General features: G+C 54.9%; 1 protein-coding gene across 5 annotated transcripts; it reads right to left on the bottom strand.

Moving 5' to 3' along the window:
* Nucleotides 1–2,768: 2,768 nt before the first annotated feature.
* LOC309400659 (uncharacterized protein) lies at nucleotides 2,769–9,309 on the bottom strand. 5 transcript variants are annotated; one of them, XM_081969238.1, is made up of 6 exons: nucleotides 9,199–9,309; nucleotides 7,284–7,362; nucleotides 6,007–6,111; nucleotides 5,387–5,467; nucleotides 5,139–5,270; nucleotides 2,769–4,578 (listed from the first exon to the last, which is right to left on the bottom strand). In XM_081969238.1, exons 2-6 carry the CDS (start codon nucleotides 7,330–7,332, stop codon nucleotides 3,215–3,217), a joined length of 1,731 nt encoding a protein of 576 aa, XP_081825364.1. In that variant the 5' UTR covers nucleotides 7,333–7,362; nucleotides 9,199–9,309; the 3' UTR covers nucleotides 2,769–3,214. The 5 variants fall into 5 exon arrangements, with proteins under 5 accessions (XP_081825364.1, XP_081825361.1, XP_081825362.1 ...); XM_081969235.1 differs by lacking the exon at nucleotides 9,199–9,309 and adding an exon at nucleotides 7,478–8,902 and having other exon boundaries at nucleotides 6,508–7,362; XM_081969236.1 differs by lacking the exon at nucleotides 9,199–9,309 and adding an exon at nucleotides 8,255–8,902 and having other exon boundaries at nucleotides 6,508–7,362.
* Nucleotides 9,310–9,675: the final 366 nt, after the last annotated feature.

Below are 9,675 nucleotides of genomic sequence, written 5' to 3'. Positions count from 1 at the left end.
CTCAGGGTTCCAAATAGCATCCGAAAGTAAATCAGAGTCTGAGGCAAAGTATTGCTCAACGTTCCAATTGATGAAGAGAGCCATGTTGGCACATCTGGGAAAACCCAAATCTGAATGTTTCCCAGTTTTCCCCACCCAGTTGAAAGTTCAAGATCCTGCCCTCACACTCACAGGCCCATCCCATGGTCCAATCTCCCACTGCCACGCTGGCAGCTTCCACCCATCCAGTTCCTGTCAGGTGCAGAGACAAAGGATGACCTTGGCTTTCTAGAAAGAATGTTGTTATGGCTACATCTCACCCAACTTCCTACAATCCCCCCTCCCATTTCCCCACCATAGAAAATGCATAGTAGAATAATAGAAAGTGTGGCAGGGACAAAGAGCCAAAAGAAAAGAAGGCTGCAGGATCGACAGTTTTCTGCAGCTCCAACTCCAGCCCCTGCCGGAGACTCCCAGCAGCTGGACTGAGAGGTCATTCTGGCCGTGGCTGGGAACAGAACCATAGGATGACAGAGTTGGAAGGTACCTCAAAGGTCTTCTAGTCCAGCCCCCTGCCCAAGCAGGAGACCCTATGCTGGTGATGGAGAACCTATGACACACGTGCCAGACGTGGCACGCAGAGCCATCTCCGTGGGCACATGGCCGTCGCCCCAACTCAGCCACCTCATTGTCGGATCCCCGAGGTGTGCATACGCACTCTCCAGCTGGTTGTGGGGTTTCTGGCGCTCTGGGGTGCGGGGGTGCCTTCCACTTTGGGCCCTCTGTACCTCAAAAGTTTTCCCATCGCTGCCCTGTGCCGTTTCAGACAACGGCCTGTCCAGCTTCTTATTTCCACGGATTGTTTCTCCTCCTGCCCTCCGGTGCTCTTGGGAGAAGAGGTGGATCTGATCTGGCAGCTCCCACTCCTTCACCCTGCTCCCCGGTGCCAAAGAGTGGGGAGGGGGAGGGGGGCTGGCTTTGGGGACCACTCCCAAGAGAGCTTCAATCAGGGAAAACAGGCTTGGCTTTTAAAAACACGCAGAGGGAAAATTCATATTTTACTTTCCCCAAAGGGATTTTCAGGTGTTTTTCTATTATCTGACCAGAGTTTGTGAGACACACACACATACAGAGAGAGAGAGACAGAGAGAAAGAGAAAGAGACAGAGAGAAAGAGAGAGAGACAGAGAGAAAGAGAGAGAGACAAAGAGAAAGAGAGAGAGACAAAGATAGAGAGACACAGAGAGAGAGAGACAGAGAGAGAGACAAAGAGAGAGAAACAGAGAGAGACAGAGAAAGAAAGACAGAGAGAGAGAGACACACAGAGAGAGAGAGAGACAGAGAGAAAGAGAAAGAGAGACAGAGAAAGACAGACACACACACACACACAGAGAGAGAGACAGAGAGAGACAAAGAGAGAGAGAGACAGAGAAAGAGAGAGAGAGACAGAGAAAGAAAGACAGACAGAGAGAGAGAGAGAGAAAGAGAGAGAGAGAGTCAGTGAGAGAGAGAGACAAAGAGATACAGAGAAAAAGAGAAAGACAAAAGAAACAAAGAGGAAGAGAGACAGACAGACAGAGTTCTCAACTTATGACCACAATTGAGGCCAAAATTCCTGACGCTAAGTGACACACTTGTTAAATGCATTCTGCCCTGTTTTACAACCTTATGTTAGGAATACGGTCGGGAAGTGAATCAGGCTTCCCCGTGGACTTTTGCTGGGTGGAAGGTCGCCAAAGGTGGATGCTGCAACCGTCGGGGATGCTGTGACCGTCATAATACGGGTCAGCAGCTGAATTTTGATTGCAGGATGCCGCAAGGGTCATAAGACTGAACGACAGTTCTGCTTTTTCCAGGGCCGTCGTAACTTGTAGCAGTCACTGAGTGAACTGTCGTAAGTGGAGGGTGGCCTGTGTGTGGAAGGAGTGTGCCCTGGATGCAGTGGGTTAGGGGGAGGGGGATGGTGCTTGGGCTTTGGGGTTCCTTAAAACCCAAACTTTTTGAATCAAGGTGAATTGATTGACCAGGGAAATGGGGAATGTGGATCAAGGCTTCCTTGGAGGGGAAATGAAAGGAGACCCTCGCAGGATGCCCAGAGCGGGGTATGGGTGGGTGGGTGGCCCTTGCAATCAATCAATCCACCAATCAATCAGACAGGCAGGAAGGAAGGCAATCCATCCGTTAGTCAGCTAATCAGTCAGTCAGTCAATCAATCAATTAGCTTAATCAATCAATAAGTCAGTTAGTCAATTAATCAGTCAATTAGTCAGCTAATCAGTCAATCAGTTAATCAATTAGTCAATCAATTACAGTCAGTCAGTCAATTAGTCAGCTAATCAGTCACTCAATCACTTAATCAATCAGTCGTTAGTCAGTCAGTCAGTTAATCAGTTAGTCAATCACTGTCAGTTAAACAGTCAATCAGTTAGACAGTCGATCAATCAATTAGTCAGCTAATCAGTCAGTCAGTTACTCAGTCAAACACTTAGACAGTCAGGTCGATAAATTAGTCAGTCAAATCAATCAATTAGTCAGTTAATCAGTCAATCAGTTAGACAATTTGTCTAAGTGCACCACTCACAGTCCCCCCCCCCACACACACACCAAGCCCCCAAAGTTGGGGATTGCTGTACTAGACAATCCGTGGTCTGTTGGATCATTCCTCTTTCCAGATGTAATGTAGGTTTCTGCCTCCCCCGCCCCCCCCACGTCACAAGAGGGCCCCGGGGGAGCCTCCTCCTCTGTGCACCCCCCTCCCCCAAGGAGTAGTGTCAGTCATCTGCTCTTGAACCCTGGCGCTTTATTGGATGTGGCTAACTCACCAGTTGCACCCTGGCCTCCGTTTCAGAAAAGCTACTCCATACCTTACCATCCTTCATTTCACGTTGCTTCTACCGATCCCTTTCAGGGACTCAAGCCTTTCTCCTCCTCCTACTAGCTGGATAGCACCGCCTAACGGCCAACAGACTAGTCCCTAGTAAGTGCGCGGTTGGCTAAACGAAGAATTTGGTTAACTGCCGAACCCAAACCGTAAGTGCTACCGCGTGGTCAACTTCCTTTGAGGCTGAGGCTGCCATACTGGTGTCCCCCCCTCCTGCCACAAAGGCGGTGTACTTCTCTGCCGTCCTCTCTCCTGCGGACGAGCATGGCGGGGTTCTACACTGTTCACCCCAAAAACGGTGTCCCAGAAATCAATTAAAGAGTGCCTTCCCCCTCTCACCCCCCCCACCCCAAGTTTAAACATTGTCATCTTCGAGTCCAAGGCCTTTGCCGCTGGCTTCCTGCTTGAACTTGGTCAGGGTCTCCAGGGACACAGGGAGCGTGGAGCAGGAGAGGAGGAGAGGGCGGGCCTGGAGGAAAGGGTTCACGTTCTCCCCGTCGTCCCGGTAGCAGGGCAGCAAGCGGTGCCCCGCGTGGGCCGCCTGGTGCCCCTTCAGCTCCTTCCGCTGGCCGAACACCAGGCCGCACTCAGTGCAAGGGTAGACCCGCTCCACCGTGTGGGTCAAGTGGTGAGTCCGTAGGTTCCCCTTGTACTTGAAGCTCTTCCCGCACTCCAGGCAGGGGAAGGGCCGTTCGCCGGTGTGAATCCGCCGGTGCTTCATCAGGGTGGTCTTCAGGTTGAAAGTCTTGCCACATTCGCCGCAGACGAAGGGCCGCTCGCCGGTGTGGATGCGTTGGTGGGTGACGAGAGTCCCCTTGCGGTTGAAGCTCTTCCCGCAGTCAGCGCAGGAAAAGGGCTTCTCGCCGGTGTGGATGCGCTGGTGCTTGATCAGTTCCCCATTGTGGCTGAAGCTCTTCCCGCAGTCGGCGCAGGCAAAGGGCCGCTCGCCGGTGTGGATGCGCTGGTGCCGGGTGAGGTCCCCGTTGCGGCTGAAGCTCTTCCCGCAGTCAGGGCAGACGAACGGCCGGTCGCCCACGTGGATCTTCTGGTGGAGGATGAAGGTCTTCCGGGCGCAGAAGCCCTTGCCGCACTCACCGCAGACGAAGGGCCGCTCGCCCCGGTGGATCTTTTGGTGGGTGACAAAGTTGGCTTTACGGTTGAAGCGCTTCCCGCACTCGGGGCAGGAGAAGGGCTTCTCGCCCGTGTGGATGCGCTGGTGCAGGACGAAGGTCTGCTTGGAGCAGAAGCTCTTGCTGCAGACGGGGCACTCGAAGGGCTTCTCCCCCGTGTGGACACGCAGGTGGCGCATCAGGTCCCCCTTCTGGCTGAAGCTCTTCCCGCACTCGGCGCAAGGGAAGGGTTTCTCCCCCGTGTGGACACGCAGGTGGGTCACCAGATTACCCCGGTGCTGGAACCGCTTCCCGCAGATGCTGCAGGCGAAGGGTCGCTCAGTGGCAGGATTCTTCGGGCGCCGGTCAGCTTCAGCCGTGCCGGAGACGACCACAGTCAGTGTTTCTGCAGCTCTGGGAGATCTTCCAGATACAGACACGGGTGCCGGAGCCACACCCCGAACCCCAGGAGAGGGCAACTGTGCCCCCTGAGCTGCGCTGCGTTTCCTCTTCGACGAACCCCGGGAAGGTGTTATTTCCGTGGTGTCTCTGCACGGCTCTTGGCCCATCTTTCCGTGTGGCGCGTTGCCACTTTGCTCCAAGCATCTGGCTGGCAGAGGAGAAAGAAGAATTAGCCAGGTGATCTAGGACAGAGTTCCTATATTTTTTCAACATTGAGTACCGGCGTTGGGGGAGAGAGCGGATGGTTCGGTGGGAGCGGCAGGCACTCATGCACGCTGCTCACACAAACAGGTGACACATGCACAGGCTTGCCTGCTGCTCGTGCAAGTGGGGATGTGCACGCTCGCTCACCACTCTCGCTCAAGGCCAGATCTTGGACAGGGGTGTCAAACTCAAGGCCTGCGAAGTGCTTAGATCTGGCCTGCGGGGTCAGCCTCTACCAGAGAACACGCTCGGGGGAGCCGCGCATGGCTCCCACAGGCTCCATTTTTGCCCAAGACAGTGTCTCCTAGAGCTCTCTGTCAGTGTAAACCAACGGTGGGGAGGCCGTCGCGGAGAAAAATGGAACTCGGACAGGTTCCGCAAAGTGGGTTGCGTCCTCAGGGTTGTGGTCCTCTGCTTAGACACAGTGCGAGCCTCTGAACTGATGTAACAGCTACTAAGGACTCCTATGGCGATCGCAAGTCCCAAAGTGGGTCTCCAACTCACCCAGGGGGGGAGAAGTAGGAGGGGTGGAGCAGCCTAAGCCCTCCTTGTCCACCTCGTCATCGTCGTCCTCTTCCTCCTCCTCCTCCTCCTCCTCCGGTTCCATCTTCACAATGACATCGGGCTTGGTGTCTGCTGGGGAGAGGAGGAGAGAGTTGGATCAGCAGGGAAGGGGGAATGGGGGGCGCAGCAGCCCCACTGGGGAACAGGTCTGCTCTACCCAGGCAGAGCATTGAGGCCAGGCAACTCACAGGAATCGGTGCTGGCCTCCCCATCACTCTCCTCCCAGAGAGCGACGTGGTACGACGGTTCTTCCAGCTCCTTCTTGATCCCTGGAACAAGACGGTCAATTGTGTTGTTAGGGCAGCAGTGCGGTTCTCTGCCCCGGAGATGCAGGTGCCACAATTCCCGGAGGATGGGGACCACGCCTGGGGCAAGCGACTGGGGTCGTTTGTGAAAAAGCTCCTTCCCATGTGGATGGCCAGCCACTGGTCAGCAATGGTATCAGGTCTCCTGCTTGAGAAGGGGGTTGGACTAGATGACCTGTAAGGTTCCTTCCAACCCTGTCATTTTCTTATTGGAGACCCTACACCATTCAGAATAAGAGAATGACAGAGTTGGAAGGATCCCGGAGGGCATCTAGTCCAACCGTCTGCTCAAACAAGAGATTTTTACAGAATTACAGAATCACAGAGTTGGAAGGGACCTTGGAGGTCATCTAGTCCAACCCCCTGCTCAGGCAGGAGATCCTTTACCATCCCAGACAAGTGGCTGTCCATTCTCTCCTTGAAAATCTCCAGTGATGGAAGCACCCGCAACTTCTGGTGGCAAGCTGTTTCACTGGTTAACTGTTTTCACCGCTCGGCCTTACCTGCTGTGGGGCTGGACAGCGAAAACCTTCCTGGCTCGGCAGGCTCCAGCGGACAGCCGATGCACAACTCCTCCCCCGGCTCCTCCTTCACTGCCACGTTGGCCCCTGGAGGGTTGGAGGGGGTCACAATCAAGGCACGGGGGGCCAAAGGTAGGTTCCCTGTTGTTCCCCCCCAAGTACCCCTGTGAAGTCGGGATGACAAGACTCAACAATCCCGAGCAAAACAAGGGAATGGGGCTTTGAGACCCCAAGCCAATCAGGAGGAAGAAGTCTCCCCCCCCCTCTGGGCAGGCAGCCAAGACCCCCGCTCCTTACTTCCCTACCTAGATTGTGGGGTCTGCCAGAGGAGGAAGCCCCTCCTGTAAATTAAAGACTCGTTGAAACTTAATTGTCACCAAGAGGAAAGGAAGGGAGGGGGGGCACAACTCAAAGAGGGGGTCTTCCTTCCCCTCCAGCAGGCAGACAGGAAGACCTCTCCCCCCATATACACACACATCTTACAAGGAAGTGGGGGGGAGGGGAATCCCCAGATAAAGGTGTCTCTGTTGTCCATCAGAGGAGACGGTTGTTTCGTTCACTCGTGCCGCAAGGAGCAGGGAGGTAAGCGGCAAGCACAAGACCGATCGGGAAGAGATGCCCTCGACTTACGAGAGTTCGCTTAGGGACCGTTCGAAGTCCCGGCGGCACTGAAAAAAAGTGACTCGGGACCCTGTTTCACAATTACGACCGTCACAGTGTTGCCGGAACAAAAAGTCAGAGGCTTGGCCACTGACTCGTATTTATGATGGTCGGAGGGTTCCGGGCTCACGTGACCCCGTTTTACGACCTTCCAATAAGCACTGTCCATGGGGGAAGCCGGATTCACTTAACAACCATGTGGCTCCCTTAACAACCGCAAGGATTCTCTGGACAACGGTGTGACTTCACTTAACAACCGCAACAGTTCACTTATCAAGTGTGCAACTCACTTAACAACTGCAACAATTCGATTAGCCGCTGCGGCAAGAAAATTCATCAAACGGGAAGAAACTATTTTAACCAATGTTTCACTTAGCAACGTAAATGCTGCACTCGGTCATGGCCGTAGGTCAAGGGCTCCTGTAAGAGGTGAGGCTATCAAATGGCAATCCAGCCAGGAGTGCTTCCCTCTTGGGGGAGAGTCTGCCCTTCAGGGAATTTGTCAGATGTTCCAGCCCGGCTGTTGTGCACCCCACCTTATCTGGATCACCCCAATTCCGAGGGGGCCCAAAACAGAACCTCGCCTGGCGGTCGCTCACCTGGATTGGGCTCCATCTTCGGGTGTTGCCCAGGTGCCCCGCTTCTCATCTCCGACCAAGGGGGTCACATCAACAGGTCCTGTTTGGGGCAGGGGAGATGACATAAGTGGATGAAGCCCCTCCCCCCTCTGACCCCCAGAGCCAAGAAGAGGGTCCCATATCTCTTCCTGACCTACAGACATTTCATGACCCACCTAGGTAACATCATCAGTGCTAGAAGGGACGTTGTGCAGGGCAGGACGCTAGACAGAATCGAATATCTGTAGCCCTGGGTTCAACTGGGGAGGTTCCAGATGAATACATTACAGGCACTGGCAGTCCTTAACTTATGACAGTTCGCTTAGTGATTGTTCAACGCGATAAACTGACTTATGACCGTCGCAGCATTCACCCATGTCATGCAATGGAAATTCAGGTGCTTGGCGAATGACTCTGTTTATGACGGTCACAGTGTCCCGGGCTCGTGCGATCCCTTTTTATGACCGCTGACAAGCAAAGTCAAGCGGGAAGCCAGATTCACTTAATGACCATGTGACTCACTTAACAATGGCAGGGATTCACTTAATAACTGTGGCAGGAAAGGTCATCAAATAGGGCAAAGCATACTTCACAGATGTCTCACTTAGCAACAGAAATTTGGGACACAATTGTGTAGATAATGCCCAAATTGCTTCCTAGACACACCTTCCTTCCCCCCTCAATCAATCAATCACCATAGAGCTGCAAGGGACCTTGGAGGTCATCTAGTCCAACCCCCCTGCTCAAGCAGGAGACCCTCACAGAATCACAGAGCTGGAAGGGACCGTTGAGGTTGTCTATTCCAACCCCTTGCTCAGGCAGGAGACCCTGGAACATTTCAGGATAACAAAATCATACAACTGGACCCTGGAGGTCATCTAGTCCAACCCCTGCCCTAGCCGGAGACCCTATCCCATTCCAGACAAATAGCTCTCCGGTCTCTTCTTAAACACCTCCAGTGTTGGAGAGCCCACAACTTCTGGTGGCAAGCAGTTCCCCTGGTTAATTATCCTCCGTTAGGAAATTCCTCCGTAGTTCCAGGGTGCTTGTCTTCGGGATGAGTTTCCAATTCCTTGTTTCTGGTCCTGCCTTCCGGCACATTGGAGGATAACTTTGACCAAACTAAATTAATGGTCAAATGGAAGAGGAGGAGGAGGAGGAGGAGGAGGAGGAGGAGGAGGAGGAGGAGGAAGGACTGTGGGGTCCTTGGGGTTGTCTGAGCTGGGTGGTTTCCTTTCCGGACGTTTCGTTACCAAAGTAGGTCACCTCATCAGTGCAGCATGAAGCAGGCAGCGCCAAGCGGGCTAGCCTCCCTTCCTTCCCTGCCTGCCCCCCCACACACACAGCCAATACCTCGCTGCAGCACGTGGGCATCCCCCCTCCCAATCAGACAAAGGGGGGAGGGGGCGGAGGAAGAGAGTGGGGGGAGGGAGGGGGAGAGACGCAAGAAAAGACCCCTTCCCTCCCGTTAGGACCCCAGCTCCCCAACCCAAAGGAGAGCCCCCGCCCCGAAAGCTTCCAGGCTGGGGTGTGGAGTGAGGGGGGCGGAGATCCGCAGCTCAGAGGATTCGGACCCCCGGCTGTAGCCCCCACCGGGAGACCCCTACCCCCTCTTTTGCCCTCTCTGCTCCGGAAGGCTGGGGGGAGTAGGAAAGCCCCCCCTTCAAAAGAGAGGCTGCGGACCCTGCAGGAGTCAGGGACTGAGGGGGTGCATGGTGAAGAGCAGGCTTCCCTCGAGGTGGGCGGCGTTGTATTTGGGGAGGGGTCTCCCCTCCAAACGGGCTGCGAGGGAGCTGTCCAACCGCCGGCTCCGGGAGTCTTCGCGGGTCGGCCTCCATGGGGGGCGGGAGATGGAGGGAGGTCGGTACCTTCCCCCTCTTCCGCCAGAGATACTTACCTGTCCGGCTGGAGTGGGGAGGGGGCGGCGGTGCCACCTGGGTGGGAAACACTTGGGCGCCCAGAGAAGGGGATGCCTCCCCGCCTGCCGCCGCCGCCTCCTTTGTTGGGGGGGGAGGACTACGATTCCCAGCAGCCTCCGCGGCGCTCCGCCCACCCAGCCCCAAACCCCTGGGCGAGCCCACCCCCTCCCCTCCTTTCCCCTGCCCTTCCCGCTTGGCATCGGCCAGGGTCGCCTCCGACAGCAGCTCCGCCCGGCGCCTGTGGAGGGAAAGGCGGACTGCGCTTGGTTCTCCCCCTTTCCCCCCCCCCCCAAACAAATCTCTCTCTCTCTCTCTTCTATCTTTTTATCTTTCTATCTGTTTCTATCTATCTCTCTATCTATTTCTCTCTCTAACTATCTCTATCTCTCTGTATCTTTCTGTCTATCTCCTCTCCCTCCCTCCCTCTATCTATTTATGTTTCTATCTATGTCTGT

This window comes from Natrix helvetica (assembly GCF_964273705.1).
Source record: "Natrix helvetica genome assembly, chromosome: W".
Classification (NCBI taxonomy): Eukaryota; Metazoa; Chordata; class Lepidosauria; order Squamata; family Natricidae; genus Natrix; species Natrix helvetica.
Note: the sequence above shows the minus strand (reverse complement) of the source record. Positions and strands in the feature narration are given on the sequence as shown.

Coding starts and splice junctions, on each gene's coding strand:
- LOC309400659 (XM_081969235.1), bottom strand. CDS start 6,559: ATGGACAACAGAGACACCTTTATCTGGGGATTCCCCTCCCCCCCACTT. Junction 6,112..6,507: donor CCCCTCCCCCCCACTTCCTT/GTAAGATGTGTG, acceptor CCAACCCTCCAG/GGGCCAACGTGGCAGTGAAG. Junction 4,579..5,138: donor TCCTACTTCTCCCCCCCTGG/GTGAGTTGGAGA, acceptor CTCCTCTGCCAG/CCAGATGCTTGGAGCAAAGT.